The sequence below is a fragment of the Dipteris shenzhenensis genome, chromosome 30, assembly GCF_047967505.1.
Source record: "Dipteris shenzhenensis isolate YYH24624 ecotype China chromosome 30, Dip_SZ_1.0, whole genome shotgun sequence".
Classification (NCBI taxonomy): Eukaryota; Viridiplantae; Streptophyta; class Polypodiopsida; order Gleicheniales; family Dipteridaceae; genus Dipteris; species Dipteris shenzhenensis.
The window spans coordinates 45,356,471-45,382,874 of record NC_141625.1 but is presented as its reverse complement, the minus strand read 5'-3'; the positions used below and the strand labels follow the sequence as shown (position 1 = coordinate 45,382,874).

The following is a 26,404-nucleotide window of genomic DNA, read 5'->3' as shown; positions in this document are numbered from 1 at the left end:
ATGAGCAAAAAACAAAGCACTCACACTGGTCAATGAATACCAAAACTCAAAATTAAGTTTCGATGCTTCACCTGCAATGAAATGATGATTATTCAACAATAGTGAACAGATGCTGGACACCTTGTCAAATTCTGTTACAACTAAAACGACATTGAAGCAATCCCAATGGACTGCAACAGCACAAGGTTAAAACCTTGAAGAAGATATAGATTTATTTTCACAAAAACCGATCTAACTAAAGTAAAATGGAAAAGAGATGGTACTTTGGTCGACCTTGAATACAACTATCTCCAAGCTTCTCCTTAAAAAAAAACAATTTTCCTTTTGTATAATCTTGTTACTCTCCCATCTTTACGAGGCGTGAGAGAGTATTGCTTGCTACTCTGTTGTGAGGCTCTCTTTTCAGCACCTCCCTCAGATCTGCTATGCCTAGCTTATACCTCTCAGTGCTCTCGTACAAAAGAGCTCGCTGCAGCAGCATGGAAGCATTGTTTTTATCTAGCTCAAGTACCTGAAATGAATAAACAAGAAGTTCAGAGACCACAAATAAGCACACAGTTCTGCAACATCGAAAGAAAACTTTTGAGTACCTGTGATGTTGTAACCACAATTCAAATGTACAGTCTAGTATTGAGCTCTGTTGCTGAATAGGCATGAACATAGCTAGAGTTCGTTCCAATTGTAAGCCAACAATCAAAATTGTAGCATTCACTAAAAAAGGCACTTGATTAGGCACAAAAGTTCATAAAATTGGAAAGGAAACTTGATACTGGTCTCTAATTAAAATCTTAGAACACAACTAGATGCAGGAGCAAGTTTCACCAGTCTATTCATGTCACCGCTGCTTGTAAGTTTATTAACTAGAGCCTTGGAATCACTCCCAGGCAGTCACCCCGTTTTCAAGAGAACAAAGAGAAACATCACTTGGGGAGAAAAGGGAGAAAGGGGGTGTCGTGGTAACAACCGAGCTTATGTCACTCTTGAAGTTTTGATACTTTACATTTCCATCTATTTCGGGTGTTTTCTGCTGGTGGAAAAGTATGACATGAACATGCATACAGAAAGTAGGCTTTATCTCCGTGCTTCTTGCCTAAGGTACACCAGTACAGCAAGAGCACGGCTGTTCTAAATTACAATCCTCGCCCTTTGTAGACTTTAAATAGAAGACAACAATTGACATCCAGATCAGTCGCACCTCCGATGTATCACAGTCAATGCAATCACGAATATACATGCGAAATGACCCTCTTCATGAATCACAACAAGACTCAGATGGGAAAACCGTTGTCCACAAGATACAGCCTTCAAAAGGTCTGGCAGCTCGCTACAACGAAATGCCAAACAATGGCACAATGCACAAACGATCCTGCAAATTAACCTGCGAATTGACCTTGCAGAAAAAAAAGACGAACACCTTCACCGTGTATGGAATTGTTAGTATAGATTTTGTACAATGGTACGGACAGTGTACGGCCCACATGACTTGTTGTACGTTCGAAATCTGTACACTGATGTACGGACGGACTTGTACAGATGTGCGGGCGGAGTTGTACGGATGTGCAGATGGAGTTGTACGGCAGGAGCACTGACAGTACGGACTGTCAGTACGATGCAAGCGTACAAAATGCAGGCGTCCTTATACAGAATAGTGGCGCATATGTATGGACCGTGCAGCAGCTGGTGCGGGCCTGGTGCAATACGATCGGATGTACGGAATGCGGATTGTACGACCACCAACGAAATCCGTACGGCGATTCAGATCTGCTGGTGATGAAGGTCGTGTGCACATGCGGCGTCAGAGTAAGGAGTAGGTAGCTGGTACGGAATCCATACAGTCGTACGGATTGTACAGAATGGGCTGGAACTAGAGGCGAATGTGCAGCAGGAGAGAGCAGGAAGAACCTGCTCTGATACCAAATGTGAGAAAATAGAAGCAAGAGCAGGAGTGAGCAAGATGGAGAGTGAGCTGAACATAGGTCACTCCCAAAAGTGTACTAAACTGAAGTGAAAAACTGAAGAGATGAGTGTTTTGTCTAAGTGACAAAACCCTATCTAATCACTAACGGTAGTTCGAGATTAGACCGTGGTTAGGGGGAAAAACCTCTAAGAGGGAAAAGTGCCCCTAACCCACTCATTACATTAGATTGGCCATTGCCTAGAATATAATAATAATTCTAACAGACCATCCCACTGAATCTGCTCCTGTGTAGGACTCAAAGTACCTATAGTAGTAGATACAGTTGCTCTAGAAGCAGCATTAGACGCATCACTTGAAGTAGAACCAGAGGCAAAAGGTACGTGTAGGCCTGGCCTTAGAGCGTGAAACAATGTGCCATAGATTCTTGGCAACCAATACACGCCCCATCATGTATGACCACATGGGGTAATTTGTGCCATCAAGCTTGTCACATCAGCCCCAAGTATCCCAAACAAAACATCCTTATTGCCAGCCATTGTGCAAAAAATGCAAAGCAAAAGCACCAATCTAACAACTAAATGAGAGGAAGGCAACCTCTCAAAATCAAATGGCAAAATTTTGCTCAAGCTTCAAAGCTTATCACTGCAAAAGACTCCGCTGTCCCAAGGTGTACCTATTGCAAGAAAATCCCAAAAGGCAACACGAGGCCTTTCCAAAATGCAAATGAAGCAGACATTAATAAAGAACCAATGCAACAACGGCTTACCCAATGATGTAGCCGAAAAAGACAGTAGTGAAAAGGCTATGAATGCGAGCAGAGAGGTTCACCCTTGAAGAAGAGGTGAAAATGAGAGCAAATGGCAATGAGAAATGCCAATAGAGACCTGGAAATGAGAATTACAGCAAGAGAAAGTGCTCCCACGAGGAGGAGAGCACTTGAAAATGAGAGGAGAGTGATCCAATGGAGGGGTACTCGCAGCCCGAGGAAAAAGGAAGCCAAAAGAGGAGGAATGGGCTCAAGGAGAGGCCTCTGGATCGCTTCAAAAATCTCCAAATGACTTCAACAGGCGGCACACAGAACGAGACAACACTAGAGAACTTCAAACCACTGAAAAATGCCTTGAACAAGCTGAAAAGATCCTCTAAGAGTTCTGTACAGCAGTCCGTACTGTTTTGTACGGACCACACATGGACAATTACTGCAGAAAACAGGCCGTACTGTCCCGTACTGGGATTAATTGTTGCACAGCAGGTCCGTACAGCCTCCAACAGGTATTAAAAGCAGCATACAATCTTCCGTACAGGCCATACAATGGTGCAGTAGCATTAAATGCAGACGTGTGGAATCTGTACAGGCCATACAAGCTGTACGGAATTTTGTACAGCAGCTGACAGCCTCCAACAGGTATTAAAAGCAGCATACAATCTTCCGTACAGGCCATACAATGGTGCAGTAGCATTAAATGCAGACGTGTGGAATCTGTACAGGCCATACAAGCTGTACGGAATTTTGTACAGCAGCTGACAGCATTAAATGCGCAATAAATGCTCCAATTTCAGCAGAACAGGCTCCAAAACGCTGATTTCCCGCACGAAAAGTGGAGTTCCCGCGACGGAATTGCTCAAGGAGGTCACAAGTCCTCATGGGTAGGTCAAAAACCTAAAAAACTGAGCAGACCAGTAAGAATCAGGGCTCAAAAGGCTGCCAAACAGCTTGGGAAATCTGTCAATGGCTGAGGGAATGGATTTCCAACCTGCTATGATACCACTGTAGGCTAGTGCAAGCAATGGAGCTCAAAAATGAAGGTGAGAAGGAGAAAAACGAGATGCTGTAATGAATTGCTGCAAAATTGAGAGTGGAGGCTCAAGAGAGAGCCAACATAGGTACATAACAAAGCCCTAGGGCTAAATGCCCTAATTGGACTACGTGTCCTAACTAAGCTAAAAGGTACGTGCACTAACTGTACCAACTGACCTTACTGATTGTAACTAGGCTTACAAGGCACATACCAAGGAATGAGTGGCACCTATGGATAGCCCACATGACCTACAATCCTCGAAGTTGGAACAAGAAATCCTCGAAGTGGCCGCGCAACGATCCAGAGGTTGTGTCGACTTGGCAACATATGAGGTCCAATGCAGGCGAGACCAAAAGCGGATGCTTGTACAACACCAGTAGTTTCTCATGGCCTGCTCACAGTTCCTCTCGTCATCCGCAGTACCCACAGACCGCGCATCAGCAGTAAGTCTTTTATTTGCACGGGATGCTTCCATCTCTTAGCACAATTAAGTGGAGTATTTTGTAGCAACTCCGACAATGTTTTCCCTTGGGTCTACCAATCCAAGGGATCATTTACTTTCCACAGTCGCTACATGCAGCGCCTCAAGGTTTTCCATCCGTAGGGGTAGTGCATCCATTTCCACATCGTGCTCTCGGGGGTCTGGGGTGAGCTTAGCTTAGATGATGAGACTCTTGGGTCTACCATCCACGGGGGTCATCCAGCTTCAGCAGCCTCTTCTCTTGGAGTCTCCACCCGAGAGGATCAGTCACATCATGCAATTACGTCGGATGGGTCTTTCACTTGTCCAGCAGCTTTATCATATCCAGTTACCTCCTCTAGGTCTTCCACTCCGGGAACTCAATCAGCTGGATCAGCTTTAGCAAGGGAACAGATGGTTTTCACAGCTATGAGGGATGGGTCTTCCACCGTTGGAGATATCTCAAACCCATTAGCCTTTTTCAATAGATGAGCCTCTTGGGTCCATCACCCGAACGAGTTGTCTATCCCTCACAGTTAGTTCTCTTAGGGATGCCTCCCGTAGGGATATCCCAGCTGCAACAGATATATGTGATTGGTCTTCCACCCATTAGGCCTCTTCATCAGCTCCGGCCAGTTCCTATAGGGCTTCCATCCTTGCAGCTCAGTTAGCCACATCAGTTTTAATCGGCATGACTCACATTTCACCTTCTTATCAGGAGTGTTCAATACTAGGGGGCTCAATCCAATCCCACTGGTCGTGATGCTCAACAGAAGAGGGTGTCTCAGGCGTTTGTCAGACCATTGTCAGGCCTCGCAGGAGGGAGTATCCTCATAAGTGAAGTCACGAGTATAGCTATCACCTGTACGGAGGTTGATGATTCCTCGGCAGCTCGTGAGGATAGTCATGCAATTCCCTCCGCAGCTCCCCTTCCTCGGCACTTTAGGAAAGTAGCTGCAGTACCAATCAGCAGAGAGGTTGACAAGGCCTTCCCATCATTGTGTCCTGCACTCTGGGAGGTTAGTCATACAGTGTCCTCTCCATCTGATCACGAGCCACCAACAGTGGCAGTGACCAGTGTTTGGTAATGACAACAGTTCGGTCGATTCATTAACAGTGTGCTCAATAGCCTTCGTACTTCCTCAGTATCTCAAGGGGAGATGTTTAGTCCAATATCCCATCAAGAAGAAGCTATGCCAGCCATCTCTCAGTTCTTTCGAGAGGCATACCAGTCATTCATGATAGACAAGGTGTTCTCAACAAATTTGGACATCTCACAGTTCTATCATGTGGCATTTAGGGGAAAAGAGAAGGAAAAAAGAGAGCAGAAAAGAAGAAAAGAGAGGAAAAAGAGAGAAGCATTTGCTTATGCTTATGTTCATACCCCTAAATGCCACATAAGCATGAGCATACGCAAATGCATATGCTTATGAAAAGAGAGAAAAGAGTATGAAGGAGAGGGGAAAAGAGAGGGAAAAAGAAGAGAAGGAAGAGGGGAAAAGAGAAGGAAAAAAGAGAGAGGGAAAAGAAGAAAAGAGAGAAGCATATGCTTATGCTTATGCTTATGCATGAGCATATGAGCATATGCTCATGCATAAGCATATAAGCATAAGCATGCGCAAATGCATATGCTTATGAAAAGAGAGTTCAGTTGAGTCATTAGAGGGATGCCCAGCAGCTCCTCCGTTCCTTCAGAGAGCATCCAGTACACTCTCTTCCTTGGAGGGGTGCTCTGCAGTGCCAATTGCCGCTCAGCTCCTTCGGGAGACAGCCACAGTTCCATCTCTCTTAGAGTTTCTCCAAGAGGCCGCTACAGTTTCCACAGCTCCTTGCATCACACAAGCTCTTTGGGAGACATTTCCATCCATAGTACCGGATTCCAAGAGGGTGGCATGGTTTTCATCCTCAGTAGTTATCATGCCAGCAGAGGAGGCAGGTTCATTCCAGCTTTCCCTCACTACAGTCATGCAGACAGCAGTACCATAGTTTCCTGGAGTGCATGCGAGTGTTCTAAAGGTCCTAGGTTTTTAGTTTTGGTTGCCTAGCTTCAATGGCTTTCTCATTACCCCAGCAGTTCCTAGAGTAGCACTAGCATTTCTATGTCAGTGGATTTTCCACGGTGGGGCACGGTGGGGAGAATGCATGCCAACAGTTGGTAGCCAGTTTCATGCCATTGGACTTCCGGAGTGCAGTGCTCCACATCAGCCGCCCAATCAGTCCCCAACAGGTCACGAGGACAGCAGCCAGTTCCTATGTCCAAGAGCCTATCAAAGTGCCATACCGCCAAAGGATCAGGAGTTCGAAGTAATAGTGTGGTGGGATGACTGGCCTCAGCAGTTCGGCTTCCAGTCTTCACAGCAGTACTGGTTCTCAAGAGTTTTATCAAGCCCTTTGCAGCAGCACTAGATGAGCCGTCGTGTTATCATAGCAGAACATTCGTTCCTCAGCCCTTTGGAGCAGCACTAGATGAGCCCGAGCCCCAGTGCCAAACTGTTATTCCTCAATTCTTTGGGAGAACAGTCAAGTTTCGAGCAGCCGTCGGTGGTCAGCGTGATCATATTGGCTCCACAGATTCGCTTAGTCCCTCAGCAGCTATCATTATCCAGAATTTAAGATTATTAGACATATATTTCGTCTGCATGGATTGCCTAGATCCATAGTGTCAGACAAAGATGTTAGATTTACCGGTCATTTTTGGACAGCGGTATTTGAGACACTAAGGACTGAGTTGGGCTAGATGGATCTAGATGCCACATGTCATCATCCTAGGGCCTTTCCTAATGCATCTTTTCACCCCTCTCTTGGGATGCTTTAATTTCCTTTGCCCCTAGGCACATTGCTTGCATTAGGCCCTTAGCCTTAGATCCACCTAGTCTGGTGCTATCAGCCCTTACCTAGGACCTTGACATTAATTCCCTCTCGATCATTTACATGAAGCGCAAACAGATATATTACAAACATAGATCCTTTAAGGGAAATGTCGATTGATTCTTCCGAGGTCATGCTACCTCAGCTAGAGCGTAACATTCCTTCCCTCTTCAGACATCAGCGTCCTCGATGATAAAGTCTGGGATCACTCTCCACAACTGGTATACGGATTCCTGGGTAGCTTCTAATAGAGGCTGACCATGCCATGCAACCAACACCGTGGGTATCTTCCGATTTCCCACTTGCATTGTTTCTCGGTCCAGGATTCTTGTTGGTTTGCGCCTTGCATTATCCTCTATCTCCTGAAACAAAACCACACCTTCGATTAATGAGTCACCAGTATGGAAAGATTTCTTTGAACGAGAAACATGAAAATTCTAATTTATAGGCTACCTTGCCTATTCTCTTTAGAATTAACCACGGCCCACAGTATCGAGGTGATAACTTAGCACACTCTCCTGAAGTTAACGACTTCGAGTGCGAAGGAACTTTGAGAAAAACTTTTTCTTCTTTCTTAAATTCTCTTATAGACCGGTTTTCATCCGCATACGCCTTGGCTCTATCCATAGCCTGGCGGATATTAGCTCTCGCAAGTGCTAGCATTTCCCGCATCTAAACCACAAAGTTCGCGGCACTAGGCACTCTGTGAGGTATTCCAACTGTAGTTGGATTTGTTGGTCTAGGGAGATGGGGCTCGTTGGAGTTAGTGAGAGGAAAGAGAATAAACTTTTACGTGATTTTGATTCGATTTGAATTTCTCTGTGTACTCTCACGCTCTAGCAAGGATATGGTTGGGAGGAATATTTGTGGTGCTACTCCTGTGATCTGCAGTAGTGTAGAATAGGAAAAGTCTGTAACACCAGGTATGGGCACATGAGCTATGGCAGCTTAATGACACTACATAAGTATGAAATGGTTGATGCATTGCCTCCTTTAGAGTCACCTCCTCCTCATGCATGTGAGGGTTGCATCCTTGGCAAGATGCATAGATTTCCTTTCAAGAAGGATTGTGAACGCTACATGCAAATTACAGCTTATTCACAGTGATGTCTGCAGTCCCATGAGGACACCTGCTTTTGGGGGTTATCTTTATTATGTTACATTCATAGATCACTACACCAACTACACTTCGATCTATGGTCTTAAGGCAAAATCAGAAGTGTTTATGCATTTCAAATACTTTGTGGCTATGGTTGAGAATGAGACAGAACTCAAGGTGTAGACACTTCGCACAAATCGAGGAGGGGAGTATATGTCTCATGAGTTTGAGGCATTTTTGAAGGAGAAAGGCATCACGCATCAGCTCACAGTGAGGCTTACACCTCAACAGAATGGCAAAGCTGAGCGGAAGAATCGCACTCTTATGGAGATGGATAGATGCATGCTTACAAGTAAGAAGTTGCCTCACAGGTTTTGGCTCGAAGGCCTCATGAATTTTGAATCGGGCTCCCACAAAGGCTTTGAAGACAATCACGCCCTATGAGGCATGGCATGGGAGAAAGCCTCCAGTGGACCATTTCAGAGTTTTTGGTTGTGTTGTATATGCCCACGTGCCAGTGGAGTTTCGACACAAGTTGTTAGATAAGGCACTTAAATGCATTTTTGTGGGGTGAATCAGTGGATGCCACACTTGCTGTTGGATGCCTCATCTACTTGTGCAATACACGGCCTGATATTCAATATGCAGTATCTCAAGTGAGCAGATATATTCACAGCCCAAAGACAACACATTGGCACGCTGTAAAACGCATCTTCCGTTATTTGCAAGGCACAAAGTCTTTTGGCTTGATGTTTCCTAAGGGGGGTGACTTGCAAATGCATGCTTACAGTGATTTAGATTGGGCTGGAGACTATGATACCAAGCAATCCACTAGTGGCAATTGTTTCTTTTTGGGCAAGGGCAAAGCTTGCATTTCTTGGCTGAGCAAGAAGCAATCTACAATGGCTACTTCCTCATGTGAAGCTGAGTACAGGGCAGCTTTCATAGCAACAGTTGAGTGTGTTTGGCTGCGACGTTTGTTCGCTGATTTTCGTCTCATATTGGAGGATCCTTCTCCAATTCTCATTGATAGTCAAAGTACTATAGCGTGTTTCATGCTCGCACGAAGCACATTGAGATTCATTATCATTATGTCAGAGAGAAGTTATATGCAGGGGAGATCAGGATGATCTATGTGTCAACACATGACAATGTTGCAGACATCTTTACCAAAGCACTTCCATGTGAGAAGTTTGAGGCATTTTGCAGTGCCCTAAACTTATCTCCTTTTGGTGATTGATCACTACCTTGTACACCACATTATAGGTGGTGTTAGAATTATTATTATATTCTAGGCAGTGGCCAATGTAATATAATAAGTAAGTTAGGGCACTTTTTCCTCTTAGAGGTTTTTTCCCCTAACCACGGTCTAATCTCTAACTACGGTTGGTGATTAGATAGGGTTTTGTCACTTAGACAAAACCCTCGTCTCTTTCATTGTTTTTCACTTCAATTTAGTACACTTTTGGGAGTGGCCTACGTTCAGCTCACTCTCCATCTTGCTCACTCTTGCTCTTGCTTCCGTTTTCTCACATGGTCGTGATGCCAAAGCACATGCCTTCATTGCTCTTCCATTCAAAAGGGTTATTATCCCTCATATCCGGTCTTGCAAGATAGCTAAGCAAGCATAGGATCAACTTGCATCCTTATATCAGGTGCAGAATAAGGCAAGGGTTGCCTATCTCCACAAGCAGTTGAAAAACTTGAAGCTTGAAGAGGGTGGTAACATGGATGCCTATGTTACTAATGTGAAGGATTTGAAAGACCCTAAACCGGTTTGGAGGCATTAATGAGGTGATGCCTTGTTTCTACTCTACCCTTGATGGGTTGTCTGATTCTTATTAGGGCTTTGCTTCTACATATTGTTGGTCGCAGGTGGCAATGCCAATCATTATTCTTTTGACCAGTTGGTTGCTCTTCTAAGTTCAGTAGAATTTGCAGGAAAGTTAAAGTAGTGTAGTACCTTATGTTTAGGAAAAGGGTAGGGGAGGAAGATCATGGGCTGGATCTTCAACAGGGACTTGTGAGGGGCTGCACAAGGACAGGAGGAAGTCAATCCTTTTTAGAATTCAGCTGAGTATTGAACTCTTGCTGTATATTCTATTTCGGTAATGAAGTACAAGTCATGAATGAATTGCCAAGTACAACTAGAGGCCTTATATAGGTATGGCCAAGGGTAGTACAAAGCAGTATTGCTTATGGGATTACCTCCTAGGATGCCACGTGGCAACTTATGGTATCCCCTAAAAGAAAGGAAAAAAACACTTACAAGCCAATAAAGGCCTCTCTACTAACTTTAGCCTAAGTTTAGCCTAAGTAAGAAGTAACCCTCTGTTACAAGGATGCAACATGGGAGTCATTACAGAACCTCCAAAGGACATTCCCGGGTTTTTTGGCTAACTCAAGAGTGAGTTCTTAGAGGAGGGGAAGTATGTCATGTGCACGGATTGGTATCTGACGTGTACTGGGTACACAAGACTAGCTCAAGTAGCCTGGGGAGGCTTAGGGCTAGGCAGGCTTGATTCTCGGGTTGAGTGGCAAGGGTACGATCCGGTTAGGTCTTCGCTATTTTTAGCGCTTGGGGCCCGAGTCTACATAAGGGGCCCAGAGGTTCAGTTCTCGAAGAGCCGATGGGAGCAAGTCTCGTTCCCAGTTGCTAGGTCTGATCCTGGATTGAGTCGCGGACGCGCGCCTGCATCATAGCGTAGCCCAAGGCCCAGCAACAAATCCCAAGCTTCACAGCGCCACCTGGTGGTATGGGACACCAGGCTGGTTAGGATCTGGTTGGGAGTTCGTGCTAGTGGCTCAGCTCGTGGCTCGGAGGGGATATCTCTTGATTCGGGATCGCATCCCATAGATGTCATGGTTGGGTGGTGAGCAACCTGCTCAGTTTCCTCACGTTTGATGTGTTCTTGTGTTTGCTTGCAGATCAGAGGTTTTAGGAGTGTTGGGGTCATGTCAGGAATATCAATCACCCCTGAGTCATCTTCATGTACCACCATGGTGGTCTTTTCTCCTTTGCAAAAGTTTTCTTCTTTATGGCTTTGTTCCTTTTGAATCTGATTTTGAACATGCTTTTGTTTCCTTTGTTTTGAGCTTAGGTGCTAAAGCTCTTTCATTGTCTAAATAGGGTTCAATCTCTTAAAAGACAACATTCCTACTGACCAGTACCTTCTATGCCTCCTTGTCGTACTAGCCAATAAGCTTTAGACTCACTGCTGTATGCAACCAACATTCACTTCCTAATTTGTTTATGGTGTCTTTATGGACATGCACCCATGCGTCAGCACCAAAAACTCTCAAATGTTTTATAATGGGCTTCTTACTTGAGACTCTAGTCTGTTCAGAAAGTGGACAGCCATATTAATTGCCTCTACCCAGAAAGACCTTGGAACATTTTCACCTCTGCATGCTCAAACCCATCTCCATGATTGCCCAATTCTTGTGCTCTACCACCCTGGTTCAATGGGATGTACGTGATGTTGTCAACTGTTGTTTGATGCTATTCTCTTGAAATATGCATTCTCCCCCTCAGTTTGTTTTAAAAGCCTTGAGGTTCTCTCTTGTCTCTTTTTCCACCTTAGCCCTCCACTCTTTGAATTTCTCAAGAGCTTGTGACATCGTAGACAGACAATATATCCAAGTCATGCTACTGAAACCATCAATAAAGGTTCTGACCCAAAATGTGGTCTGGTAGACATGGGCCCAATATATCTGAATAAACCAGCTCTGGTGGCTCAGTCGTGGCCTCCATCGGCAATATACCTGATGTTGCTTGCCTTCCATGCAAGCGCTGCAAACTTAGTTGTCGAGGTCCCCGCACCATGTGCATCTCTTCCAGAACCATGTATTCAATGTGACCAAACCCCTCACGCCATAGTCTAAACATCCCTGCATCACCTTGTACCATCATTGCACTAATCTTGCACAGCCTCTCTCCTTCAATGCCAGTCACCTTGTCCGCCGCTTTCAATTTTGTTAAAAATGACTCTCATCCTGCTTTTAGCTAATTGACTGATAGAAAGCAGGTTTTCACATAGATCACATACATACAAGACATTTGTCAATATCTTCTCAGCTATACTTGTTGTGAATGGAACAATCCCAATACCCTTGATTGGGTGGCTGCGATTCTTCCCCATCATAATGGATGATCTGATACTAATGCCAACCAAGTTCTTGAACCATTGCTTTATCTTTGACGTGCTTTGAGGCTTCACTGTCGGCATACCAATCATCTCCTCCATCTGTCACTACAAGTGATGAGTAATTCTCGGTAATCTTAACTAGGAAAGATTCCTCTGTGATATGTTGGCGGCCTTTGATTTGGGACTTATTAGACTTTTATTTTTCTAGGCCCCCTAGTGTCCTACTTTCTCACAAGCACTTCGTCTTTTCCTTTGAATCTTCCAACTTGTCTTCTTAGGAGTCTCCATCAGCTAGAGGCTTACCCTTGGCTTTCCCCCTCGCAAGAAAAGCCTCACCATTGGATCCATCAAACTTTTTCTCACGAGTTTCTTCCTGCAGTAGTAGAGGCACTAGCTCTGTGAATGTAACTAGTGCCGAATGTTGCCTTGCAAGCATGGTTGACACAAAACCTTTGTAGCTATTAGGAAGCATGCCAAGCAAGACGAATCTGTTTGTTGAATTGTGATGTGGTCCTGTATTGAGTCCCTCTCATCCATCTTCATGTTGTCAACTTCTATCTCGACTCTCGAGGTCGAGGACTCTGCCTATGCTTGAAACGTCATATCAGCAAGTTGAATATGCGGGAGGACCGAGTCTGCAGTCGTGCTAATGATTATGGCTAGGGCCTCTGCATCACGCAGTACTCAATCTCTGACTGCAAAAGGATCTACTGGTGTGACTACTACCCCAATAGCATTCTTGATGTCCTGGGGCCTCGGCTCCACTCGTCGTCAACTCCCAAATTACCCTCACCACAAGGTGTGGTGATTTGTATCATCAAGCAAAGCTTGGGATGGGTAGTCTGCTAGCCATGACAAGGATGTAAAATGCTTAGGAACGAGAGTGAACACCTCTTCAGAAACTGTCGATTGTCGTATGTCTCTGAAAACGAAGTCACCTCTTTCTCATGAGGGTCTCCTTCCTTCAATGCTTGGGGTGTATCACAAGAGTCGCAGACAAGGCTCTAAGAACAGCTGTAGCACCTGTATGTAGCAGAAAATGAAGAACAGTACGAGGCAAATGAACCCACAGTAACAACAGAAAGAACTCCATCCACTAGTGTGGGAAAATAGTAGCTCAAGGATGACCAGAAAACCTCTAATGGGATGCTGGGTAAAACACAGCCAGGTGTGGCTGACAGAAGACTGAGACAAGAGGAAGGCTGTTGTTGCCTGTGTATGTTCCCACGTGCCCATGTGGATTGGGATGCATAGAGGCAAGAGCCTCCCTTTTATAAGGAATTCCCAGCTCTAAACCTCGCCAACCAGGTTCAGCCGACAAGCCGACCAAATCTGGACCAGCTAGAGCCGACTAGAACAGGTCGTGACTTGTTCTAGTCGACCGACTTGGCCAACATGTTGACCCAACCAGGTGGACAACCTTAACTGTCAGTTTTGCTAACTGAACAGGTCGGTCCTGCACGCCTTCCATACGCTTGCATCTGCAGCAAATCTGCTCCGGATATGTTGCTCCTACTGGTTGAAATCTGCAACCCGGACAATGTGGCACTTGGGTCTGTACCATGATCACTTTCAAACGCCTCTAGAGGCATGACAGTTGTCTATCAAGCATGCTATTAGGCGAGGTGCCACGAGCACCCAAGTCACAAGTCATAAGCCATGTTTACTTATTTGTCTTGGACACCCATGAGGTGGCCAAGAGCACCACCTGACAAGGGAAGTCATACATGGCCAAAAGCACCAAAGTCATACATGCCACAAGGCAGCTGAGCATTATGGGCCAGCCCATAAGGAAGGGTTCTGCACTTGATCCTGGCATCCTTTCAAAGTTTGAGCATTTGTACATGCATCCACTTTGGCTCATACATCACCCACATCTATCTTTGCTTCCCAATTCAGTGGACAATGTGGCACTTGGGTTTGTACCGTGACCACTTTCAGACGCCTCTGGAGGCATGTCTATCTATCTATCTATCTATCGATCTATCTAGATGAATCCAGGAACATGCCCAAACTCATCCTCTCAAAACAGAACACATAGTGCAGTTATAATCTCATGATAGTCACTCATTAAGTTGAAAACCATAAACTCCATCGCACATAGCAGGGACTGGCTACACGACGTCCCCACCGATGTCATCAGCACCCAACGATGGGTGTAGTCATAGTATAAACATATGCTCTCACACATGCAAATCCACACCCCCCCACATACTTGAGCGTCCATTTATAAAAAGGTCTTCGTACTGAGTTTCTGTTGGTACGCCAGAGGTGAAGGGTGGACTCAGCCGTGACAAAGGCTAGCAAGGAGAAGGCTAATCAAAAAGTGGTCCAGATTCTCTTCATTCAAGCTACAACTGCTTGCGAAGACTATACGATTTCATTATAGTCTCTCCCAAATAAGCATCTAAACAAATAATAATAATTGCTTACACAATTTAGCTGATAGGGCAACGCATCACTTAAGATAGAAATAATTTATCTGTATGTCGTCTATCAAGCACTTTAACAAGGCCTTGGGCGTCAAATATCAAACAGTTAAATTTAGGCCTTACCCATCCTTGTGTAAGCAATTGAGGCATTAGGTTCGTGAAAGATTTAACAGGCAAAGCAGAATTAATTACGAAATATTACCCAAGCCCTGTACTAAAGGATGATATGAAGCGCAGTAGCTCTGCCTACAACTGCATGATTCTCATCAGTGCTAAAGAAAAAACCATTTTTTAGCGTATTCTGCAATAGTTGAAATTGAGAAGTATTTATCTGCGTCTAGCATTTTCCATGGTTTAGCGTAAAACCAGCCACCCTACTTGCTTTGGAAAAACCTGTGTAATTGGAGGGTTGTCCTCATCCTTAACACTGGACCAGTGGCAGGGAGAGGGGGAATGTTATTCAATTATGAAAATGTTTCATCTTTAGAAAACGGGAGTATTATTTGGATCTAACAAAAGCCCTTAAAGTTAAGAAGAAGAGGATGGTGAGCACCTTGCTACAGTCGATCACAGCCTTCTTATAATCCCCAACTTCCTTTAGGCAGGAAGCTCTGCAAGTTAGCACCTCAACTAGCATGGAATCGTTCGCGCTGCTTTCCATTATGTTTTCAGCCCATGACAACCATTTTATCGCATCTGCAAATTGGCCCTGCTTATAGTACTCCATCCCCTTATCCTTTGCAATCATAGTAGTCACACCAGGAGGAGGCGGAGGAAGCCCTTCCAGCTCTGTGGTAGTCCCACCCTCATTCGCCCCAAAATCAGTTTCCAGTCCCCAGTCATTGATCATATCAGAATTTTGGGGAACCGCATCAGAATGTCTTTTGGTAGAAGACCACAATGCATCCATCAACGGATCCTTCGAAGAAGAATTTTTCACAACAGATTCAGAGGAGCCTGATACAGAACTTGTCGAGACACTTCTCTTGCTGCCAGATAAAAGAGAAGCAAAGGGATCTGCGCCCGTAATTCCGTTTGGTTGAGAAAAGCCATGCGGAGGAGCGGTAGTTCCTACTTTGGACGCAAAATCGAAGAAGTCACCAGAATCCACTTTAGAGGGCTTCGTAACATCGGCGAAGAGGTCAATGTTGACATTAGAAGAAGCTGCGAACGGATCCTGGGTGGCAGAAGAAGCTCCTGTTGTGAATGCCGAACCTTCCTGAAAGTCTCCAAACAGATCGTCGCCACCTTTGTTGCCTACGGAGGCGTTAACGTTCAGAGGAGAAGCAGAATTCGTTCGAGATTGAACGCCTTCAAATGCGCCCCAGGCGTCGTCAGACGAGGCCGAGTTTGAGCCCGCAGCAGCTTTCAGATCGTCACCTGCATTTGAGCCAGTTGAGAAAGCTGACACGAAATCCCCCATCTCCGAGCTGTCCCTAATCTTGCTAGCCTTGATGTCCTTCAGAGGCGCTCCCTTGGGCAGGGATGCCATCATCGAGTGCATCGTGAATGAGGATTGCGAGGTCTGCTTCATGGGGGCGGAGGAACGACCCAGGGATCCTCCGAGCAGATCTCCAAACAGCTCAGGCGCTGCACCCCTGCTTAATCCTCCCACGAGGCCGATCGAGCTACTTCCTACTTTCGAGGTATCCAGGGCTCCCCAACTTTTACCCGAGATGTCCCCAACCATGGAGCGGGCAGGCCCGTCCAAACTCGCGCTTCCAAGGTTGTTCGAAGCCGCGGAGGAGAGGGAGGTCCAAGAGGGCTGCCCATAGGAAGAAGAGGGAGGCTTCTGAGTCCACGACGCCCCTCCTGGGGGTGCCTGAGGCATCCAGGAAGGGGCGGGACGAGGCTGAGGAGGTACGACATCTTGCTTTTGCTTCTGTGCGCTGAGAGTAGCTCCAGACAAGGATTTGGAAGAGCCGATGCCCAGCCCAAAATCGAAATCGTAATTGTTGAGCGGCGTCCCTGCTTTCTCAACGTGCCCCGATCTGCTGCTGCTGCGCGGGTTCATGGCGGATCGTGGCTCCTCACTTCCTCTTGCTTCTTCTGCTCTTCCTCTGCACACAACCAAATTGAGCCCTACAGAAATGCCACAACCAGGGGAAGGGGGCAACCGTCAGCTCGATCTACGGACTCTCTCTCTCTCTCTCTCTCTCTCTCTCGTGTGTTGGTGAGCTCCCCTCATGCAGTGAGTTGGCTTCCCATAGAAGACGATATTGGCTTGCATTTTATGATTTTTTGACGTTTCTCCCTGGATGTATTTTAGGCAATCATCTTGTGAATAGGCCTATTAATTCATTTGTGCTGGCGGGGAGGGGGGAGAGGGGGGGCGGGCATGGTGCTCGATTAGGCAATTAACCTAAGGTTCAGGGCCGATTAACGTTCACAAAAGGTTGGAAGGTTCCAGAGTCTAGAGTGGAGAGTGGGTAGCTTCTAGGAGAAGCTTTTGCTCTCCAAAAGGTTCTAGTGGCTACTATAAAGAGCAGACCAGGCTAGGGTAGAGGAAGAAGCCTTCCGAGAGGGTGGAGAGAGAGGGAGAGGGGAATGTGGAGAGGAAGAAGGAGAGGCAGGACATGAAGCTAAGGGAGGAGGGAGAGGAGGCGACGGTAGGAGAAGGACGACAGGAGAGGGTATGGCAGAAGGAGAGGGAGCGGAGGGAGCGTACGCAGTAATAGAAGAAGGCAGAGGGAGCGGAAGAAGAAGAAGGAGCAGCCGATTAGGGCGATTAAAGCATAGGTTAATTGCGGAGAAGGAGCAATCGATTAAGGGGATTAAAGCTTAGGTTAGTTGTGAAAAGCAAGAGCTGGGTTAATTAATTAATTCAAATAGGTAGCAGAAGCAAATAGGTAAGCACGTCCTTGGCAATTCGAAAGCAATTCCTTGGCATTCTTGTCTCAATTTGGAGTAGATATGCATTGCAATGTGATCCACCATTTCTAGAGAGAGTGGATGGAATGTGATATTAGGTGGTGCCTTGGTTTGAGAGAGAGAGGGAGGGAGAGTATCATGATCCGCTAAGACCAAGGTATTAGACGAGTGCATCTCATACACATTTAGGGACTCCGAGCCCATCATTGGGGCCTAGGCATTTGTGGTGGTTTTGAACTTGTAACCTTACCAGTTGTAATCCATCTCAATATTTGTGCAGTGAAGTTGTAACTTGTTACAATGATATGTCTTTACTCATATCTTTCTAGAGATGATATGGAGAATTTCCATACGAATATTATGAAGTCATTGTATTTTTGCTTGACACTAAGTGTACACGTTTGACTTGAAGTGATTTCAGAGAGTACACTCGTCTCTCTAGTTTTTGCTCTTGAGAGTGTGTATGTAAGTAACGCCATGCTCAATTGCTATAGTAGGATCAATTGGTGCTACTTTCTCGAGGGTTATTCCTTGCGTCTTGTGAATTGTTTATGCTACTACTAGTTTGGATTGGGTATTGTACTCTCCTAGTTGTAAAATTTCCGTTTTGTCCAATTTGGACTCCTTTACTGATAGGAAAAATTAGCCTCCATTTTGCATTGCATTTGAATGACATAGATGTTTTGCTTGATAGCGTGTGTGTTTTTCTCATGTGCTTGTTTGTAAAGTCAATCCAATATGATTGTATTTAAAACATACCATGGGCTCCAATTACTAATCCATCAACACTATTCTAGTTTCCTTAATTCAAGCATCATTCATATTCTTAGCTTTAATTCTTTATGTAAACCTCCAATTATATTGATGTCCTTCTATAATGTAGGTTTAATTGGGTCATGTGAGTGATGTTTGTTGCTTGCTTGAAAGATTTACACCTCACCATTGCATTAGCTCAAAACTATGCTCATTATAGAGGTGAATGGATGCTTGCAAGTAGAACACACGAGGGAGTGTCAAGTCACTAGGATCTTATTTAATATCATTTTCATCATGTGTGCTTGTTTTGAATTTGTTTAGTACCAACATGTCATCTTGTTAGTGCATGGTTGTTGAAAGTTCATAGCATTGAATATAGCCTTTCCAAAAGTTAAAACCTAATGCATTTTCTTTTTGAAATAACCAACTATCATGCACAAGTTTGATTTGGTATAGGTCTCCTATCGTTATTACATCACTCCACCAAATGGAAAGTTGCAACTATGTGTAATGTGTCGTAACTATTTTTTACTTTCTCCAACAATTGTTTGCCAATCAAAGGCATTTCATCTAAGATCATCTCTATGTTTGTTGTACGATCCTTTTCTTTGTCGTTTGTAATTGTGTCCATTGGATGTATTGATCTATTGTTGTTTCACACATTATCTCAATATAATCAGTAGGTAGCATTTGTAAGATTTTTGCTATTCAGTACTATTGTCCACTCAATAGTCATTGTTGACTTCTTGAATTCCAAACTTCTAGATGCATGATGGACTAGTATTGGTAGAATAGAATAAACCACTTGGAGGGTGTGTTGAGTCTTTTGATTCTTGTTATTGCATCATCATTTTCGCTTCTAGATGAATTACGAGGTGTTCAAGAGCGCTTGTGTTAGCCTCGCACCTCCAAGCCCTAAGCTATTTGGGACTCAAACCCCTTATACGAGACTCAAAACCTGGAGTGGTGAGGCTTGACTCCTGCGAGACACTTAACCCACAGCTTGCAGCTGGAACTTGCAGCTGGAACCTACAATGTGTGAGCTGGAACTTGCAACTTGTGCCCATTGCCTATAATCTTTGACCTTGGGGTATTTGGGGCTCAAACTCCCTGAGCTTGTACTATAGTCCTTCCATGGCTGTAGCTGTTGAAGTAAACCATGAAGCCTACTCACCCTACATTCAACGATGACTGTACTTCGTGGATGTTAACACAACACATAGCTCGTGCAAAGATACTCGAAATTGTTTGATCGAGATCCTCAATGCATGTGGGAGATGAATATAGTGTAGCTCGATGACTCGGTAAACCCCTCCTCTAAGATTGAGTAGAATGGATGAAGCCTCAAGGGTATACCAAAATGGTGGTAGTTTGTCCATTTATAATCCAAGGCTTGCAAACCATCTACATGTCTAAGCATACGATGCCCTCTAATCCCTCTCTACCTCCAATATCATAGATGAAGTCATGGCCAAAGTCAGGGCCAGCTCTGGCAATTTGCACCTTTCATACACGTAGCCTTCTGTGGACCAGAGATGCACCACTTTATCGAAGAGAAATGGACAAGTACATTTTTAAATTTCTTGATCTAATAACTTTCTTGTGATAGTTTCTTATGTTCTAAAATAGTACAACTCCTCATTACCACAAGCATACATAGACATGTAAAAAGTATAAACATCACTATCTGTAAATTCCAATTCTGGCTGTATCCAATGGAAGAAATAATCATACTTGAACTCTCTGGAGAAAAGTATGAATTTTAATAAAAACTATTTACAAGCTTTTAGATGATCTTTTTGGATTTTTTTGTTGGTTGAGGCTTTTTATGGAAGATAGTTTCTAAAACAATACAAATAACTCAACACCACACACATACATCAACATCTTTTTAAAAAACATACCACTATCTATAGATTCCAATTCTTGCTACCTTCAATGGAAGAAACAACCATACAATAAATTTCTAGAAAAAGTAGGAATTTTGATAAAAACACATTAACTTATTTACAAAATTTAAATTAAAACATTCATGATGACAGATACACATTCAATAATTTCATATATATATCATTAAAAATAGTACATTATGGCTATGTGATCAAATCTAAAAAGGCCAACTCTATTCTTGAGAAGAAAGCCTACGATCTGTGGACACATGCTTTCACAAAATTCAACTTATGCATCAATATGGGAAGCCAACACAAATGCACCATTATACTCTATCCATATGCAATAGTGTGACAAATTATACATCAAAATAGATTAGAAAGCCTATGATCTGTGGACAAATGCTTTCACAAAATTCAACTTATGCATCAATATGGGAAGCCAACACAAATTATACTTTATCCATATGCAACAGTGACAAATTATACATCAAAATAGATCATCCTAACAAAAACACTGAGTGGGATAACCATAAAATGTAAAAGCGAAAATGATGATGCAATAACAAGAATCAAAAGACTCAACACACCCTCCAAGTGGTTTATTCTATTCTACCAATACTAGTCCATCATGCGTGGAATCGCAACAACCGCTTGAGTGACACATGCGGATGGCTCATGCCTTGCATTGCTCTCACAAGGAGTAGCTTGGAGTGGAGGCTCCATCGGCATCTCTTCAACATCCCCACCATAGGTGAGTCACCGTTGAGACCACATTTTTGGCACCGCTGTCGGGGAATGGAGGTATGCTTTTGCATTGCACTTGCCTTCTTTCATTATCTACCCATTGCATAAGGCTTCAAGCTTAGTCCCCATCATTTCTCACTTCTTCGAGCCTATCTCAGAGCTCCTTCATGTGCTTCTTTGCTTCTTCTCTTCTATGCCTTTCCATGTCAACCAATTTTATAGTGGTTTTAACTTGCTCTTGTGTCTCCTCTACCTTGGCTTCTGCACCTTTGAGACTTTTCTCAAGTTGCACTACCTTTGCTATATTGGTGGATTTCTCTTGTAGAAAAGTCACCTTCTGAGACATCTGCTTATCATATTGCTCAAAAATCCCTTTGAGGATAGATGCCATCAGGTGCATTGCAACTCCAGCGGATTGAGACAACGATTGGAATTTGCCATCCATGCAATTTGTCAGGTTAGTTAACATGCTTTTGGAGGTCAGCCTTGAGAAAGATACATTATGTCCTTTGAGCTGCTCTACTGCTGCTTGAACCTGCCAGAACTTGCAGGTTCCTCTCGTATTAGGAAATAAGTGAATGGTCTTCTTCAGCACATCTTGGAGGTCTATTGGCAAGCTCGACATCTTGACTCCACCATCTTTACTAATCTGAGCGTTGGGGTATATGTCTAGAATATCTTGTCTCTTCCACTGCTTCTAGAAAAAGTGTGCTTGCAAACTGCCTCTAGAAATTCCTAGAGCATTTTCAATCACGCTTTCATTGATGGTAATCTTCTGACCTTGACAAACTAGTTATCCCTCCTTCATGTTCACTTCCTGTACCAACTTGGTGAAGTTTTGGACAGCATCCAAATTGGGCTTTTGAAGAGCGAGAGAGGAGCTCCCATATGTCACGATTTCAAGATCAAGGGAGGAGGGGCTCTCGCACTGTGCTATAGAGGGGGAGGAAAGATTGTGTGAGGAGCTCCCAGACTGTGCAGGGTCCATTATGAGAGGGGATAGAAGTTATAGGAAGAGTGCAAGGGAGATAGAAATGGTCGAGAGAGATAGAAGATGAAACAGTGAAGGAAATGGAATAGTGGAGGCTTGAGTTTGCATTTCGATTGCAAGGGAGAAAGAAATAGTTGAGAGGGATAGAAGATGTAGTGAAGGAAATGGAATAGTGGAGGCTTGAGATTGCAAGGGAGAACGAAACGATCAAGAGGTATAGAAGATGAAATGGTTAAGGGAATGGAATAGAGGTTTGTAGCCCGACTCCATTGTCAAGGTGAGAGCCACCGCGGTGGTTGTAGCCTGGCTACTACTGTCAAGTGGCCCGCAATTACCGAGCTTCCAATTACCACCACCACCAGGTGTGCATGCATGACTACTACAAGTGTAGTAAATTACTAGTCCCTAAGCTTGCATGCTCAGGAGAGTACTAGAGTGCATGGTAAGTAATGAGGAATTAGAGGTGATTAGGCTTCATGATTTACTTTTGTGGGAATTACTGCCCAATGGTGGTGGCGGTCATTAGCCATGTATGTTGTGGTGGCTACAATTTTACCGTGTCACCTCTCACCCACCACCACGCTTAAGCATGCATGATCACTACGTAGTAAATATTACTAGTCACCAGACTCGCATGCTCAGTAAAGAACTAGAGTGCATGGTAATGAGTGATTAGAGCTTCATGATTTACCTTTGTGGGAATTACTGCTCGATGGTGGTGGCTCTCATCAGCCACGTATATCGTGGCTAAGATTCCACCAGGATGGTAGTTAATTACCAGCCACCAGAGTGGCACTACATGGGGTCTTCTTCACAATTACCAGCCTATCTAGGGTGGCACCGAAGATTTCACTACGCTGGCCTGTAATTAATATGGATGGAACCCCGGGCTCCAGCCACCATGGTGTAGCATTTGGCATTTTACTACGTTGCTCTGATTTGCCCATGCTCTGCTACTTTGCTCCACACCCCTCCTCTAGCTCTTTTCCGCCCCTGCTCTAATTTGCTCCACACTCCCTTCTTCAACTCTCGTCACTCATCTACTCCCCTGTTCATCTAATACTCACCCACTCATCTTCAGCATGCCTACTACCACCGCCCTTCGATGGTCTGTGATCCCAATGTTCTCTGTCTTCTCATATAATGTAATTGCGTGTTGCACTCACTTAGAGTAGAAATGCTAGCACTAGTGGAGACCCTTCATTCCCACAGTCGATTCCCCACACATCTGAATGTCATCACCTTAGATGACATGCTCACAGAGGGCCTCTTTATGGTTGTGTTGTATGGATCCCCCCTAGATGTCAACGAAGGCCTCGGAATTTTCAGAGTAGAGTACTCTTAGCTTGTTGGGGGGCCGTAATCTGAGTCTTGGCAATGTGCATGGTCTTCGGCCTCTCCATCGTATCCTCCTTTGGCTCCCTAAAAATTTTTAATGCCACAATCTGGACTGGCAAAAAACTAAGTTGTACAAATTCCCTCTTGCTCAGATGAGGCTCTCAGCAATGGTTGGATGTAATCTTTTGGCCTCTCAACAATATTTTGGCTCACTGGATGTAATGTTTTGGCCTCTCAACGATCTTTTGGCTCACTGGATGTAACGTTTTTGTCTCAGGCATTTATGTAATCTCTTTTTGTTCAATTTGAGGCTCTCAGTATGCACTGTTGTTAAATTTTATATTTGAATGGTTATGGCCGCTACTTGTTGTAATCTTTTGGCCTTTAAGGCTCAGCAATTGCCAAGTTTTTATAAATGTACGATCCTCTATTCAATTTTTGCTCAGTATAAGTTGATAATTTTTATATAACCCGTTATTGGATGTAGATGTATATTGTAATCTCTTTTGCTCAATTTTCACTCGATAAATTGTACCTTTTTTCTCATTTATATTTACTACAACAAGGACTAAAATACTAGGAAAGAAGGACTACAATTTCTTTGGTTTATGACCAAAATAGCACTAAAATAACTCCAACGACTGCACCATTGTCACATGGAGATACATGTAGAAAAATACAATTAAACTTTCAGAAAATGCAATTAATAATATAGCCCTTGAGGGGCCCCCTCTAGGGGTAAGGGCCATATCGATGTGCATTATACAATATCTAGGATGCCATTAGATAGAAATGGCATGTCGATATGGCCCTTGCCCCTAAAGGAGACCCCTTAAGGGCTATATCATCAATTGCATTTTGCTTGGTTGCACAACGGAATACATTTTCCTTGGTACATAGATATATAACTCAAAGAACTAGCACGGTGGCATTCATAGATCTCCTTTTGTTTGTTAGAGTGCTAGTCGTCATAGACCTCCTCCTGTAATACGTAAAAATAGATAACGAAGCTATAACTCCAAGAACTAGCGCGGTGGTCTCTCCAAACCGACCTTAAATTATGAGTGATGATAGGTCGTCAGGCCTGAGACTGCATCGAGGCGATGCTCAAAATGATAGATTGTGTCTCATTATTATGCCAAAAACTAGCTCGGTGGTCTCTCCAAGCCAACCTTTGCATGGACTGCAGGTAAAGATGAGACAAAAGGTTGCACGATGAAAGGTGGTCAGGCAAGAGATTGCACTGCGACGGTGTTCAAAATGATAGATTGTGTCTAATTATTATGCCAAAAACCAGCGTGGTGGTCTCTCCAAGCCAAGCTTCAATTTTAATGATCTGCATGGGTGCGTGCCTAGTGACAGGTGGCAAAATTGCAGCAAAAGGCTACACGATGATAAGTGATCAAGCGGTATAGGGAAGTAGCAAGCTAAGGGTGTCCACTTTTTGTTCACTCCCCAATCCTTAGGAGGTGGAAAAACAAGCTTTTTAGCACACAAAAATGCAAATCTCACCTACCTCCCTATGGATCTAGTCTTTGAAGTCTTCTGACACAACATCACACTTGCTATTGTGCACACAATCATATAGTCTGATCAAAAATTCGATGCACACACAAAAAATTTCTTTGTGTCACACGGCATGGTTCTAGGGTGGTCACACGTTTGTCACGAACAGAGAGTGTCATATTAAATTATAAATTTCTCACTCATTTTAGATTAAATGTTATTAAAACTTTGTAAGTGGTCTCTTTGCATTATGTAGAGCTTAACTTGATTTATTGGTAATTTTTTGAATGATTTATCTAATTATAAATAATTATTTATAATAAATAAAGTCATAAAATACATGCATTTTAGTAGCACACCACATTTTTTTAGTATTTTGAATAATTAAGCAAATCCAATTCAGTGGAAGGTTAGTAGGCACATAAGGGTGTGTGGTTGAATCATCAAATCCCAAATCCAACGGTTAGATTTAGGAAGATTGAAGTTTAATTTTTACTTTTACTCCTTAGAGGATCAACAAAGAATATTAAAAATAAATCTAATAATTCTCAAACATGACCAAACATTTCAAAATTTTCAATATTTTTAGTCCTCTGCATGATGAATAAGAGGAAAAAATTTTGGTTAAATTTGAGTAAGGAAAACGTACGATATGGCCTCCAAGATTGAAATCTCCCTTTTGTGGGGGAAAAAGGGCCACCCAAGCCTAATACCAAGACAAGGTAGGCTTGGTATTAGGCTTGGTGAGGTAGGCTAGCAGCATCACCGACCCTAGTGGCAAGCCTTTGGAGTGTGCATGCTGCCCATGAGGAAGGCTAAGTCATCAAAACCATGCCACGTTGTTAGACCATGTGGTGCCATGTCATCAAGGATATGTGACATCACTCCTTGCCATGTCACCTTACATTGCCACATGTGCTGCCACATGTGCCACCTCATCATTCCACATCATGAGCCATGTCATCACACCTTGCCACCTTGGCACACCTCGTCAACCTTGCCACGTCACCAATCCCTCCACCTCAATTTGCCATGTCAATCTACCACCTCATGAATGCCAACTCATCATGCCACATCACCTTTCCATGTCATGGAAGAGACTATATTGCCACATCATGACCATGCATGGTGCCACATCAGCCACATGTATACACATGACGATGTGCGAGGCATAGAATGCCTCGATCAAGGTATATGACCTGCATGAGGCATACAATACCTCGATCGAGGTATATGCTCTCGATCAGATCATATACCTCGATCGAGGTATTCAATGCATTACGCATGTATAAACCTCGATCGAGGTACCCCTCGGTCATATATGATCTGGGCATAGCATACCTCGATCGAGGTATTTGAAGGTACAAAACTTAGCCAATTAGTTTCAATCTTGGCACCAAAACTTAGCCAATTAGTTTCAATCTTAGCACCTCTCCACCAATAATAATGAAGAGCAATCTAAGAGCAATCTAGTGGATGAGTTGAGACTCTCTATAAGACACCACTTTTTGGTTCATTTCACCCATTCTTAGCCATTCTTGCCTCCTCATCACTTTGTCACACCTTCCATCCTACTTTCATT

General features: G+C 43.9%; 1 protein-coding gene across 2 annotated transcripts; it reads right to left on the bottom strand.

Annotated features, from left to right (window-relative positions):
- Window positions 1-66: 66 nt before the first annotated feature.
- LOC147882210 (Tetratricopeptide repeat (TPR)-like superfamily protein) lies at window positions 67-16,987 on the bottom strand. Of its 2 annotated transcripts, XM_087402061.1 has the most exons (3): window positions 15,278-16,987; window positions 10,108-10,175; window positions 374-511 (listed from the first exon to the last, which is right to left on the bottom strand). In XM_087402061.1, the coding sequence occupies exons 1-2, from the start codon at window positions 16,736-16,738 to the stop codon at window positions 10,155-10,157; spliced, it is 1,482 nt and encodes a 493-aa protein (XP_087258187.1). In that variant the 5' UTR covers window positions 16,739-16,987; the 3' UTR covers window positions 374-511; window positions 10,108-10,154. The 2 variants fall into 2 exon arrangements, with proteins under 2 accessions (XP_087258186.1, XP_087258187.1); XM_087402060.1 differs by lacking the exon at window positions 10,108-10,175 and having other exon boundaries at window positions 67-511; window positions 15,278-16,986.
- Window positions 16,988-26,404: the final 9,417 nt, after the last annotated feature.

Excerpts from the sequence above, each read along its gene's own strand:
- LOC147882210 (XM_087402060.1), bottom strand. The coding sequence starts at position 16,738 with ATGAACCCGCGCAGCAGCAGCAGATCGGGGCACGTTGAGAAAGCAGGG. Across the intron at positions 512-15,277 it reads CTGTGATCGACTGTAGCAAG|GTACTTGAGCTAGATAAAAA; the intron begins GTGCTCACCATC and ends TATTCATTTCAG.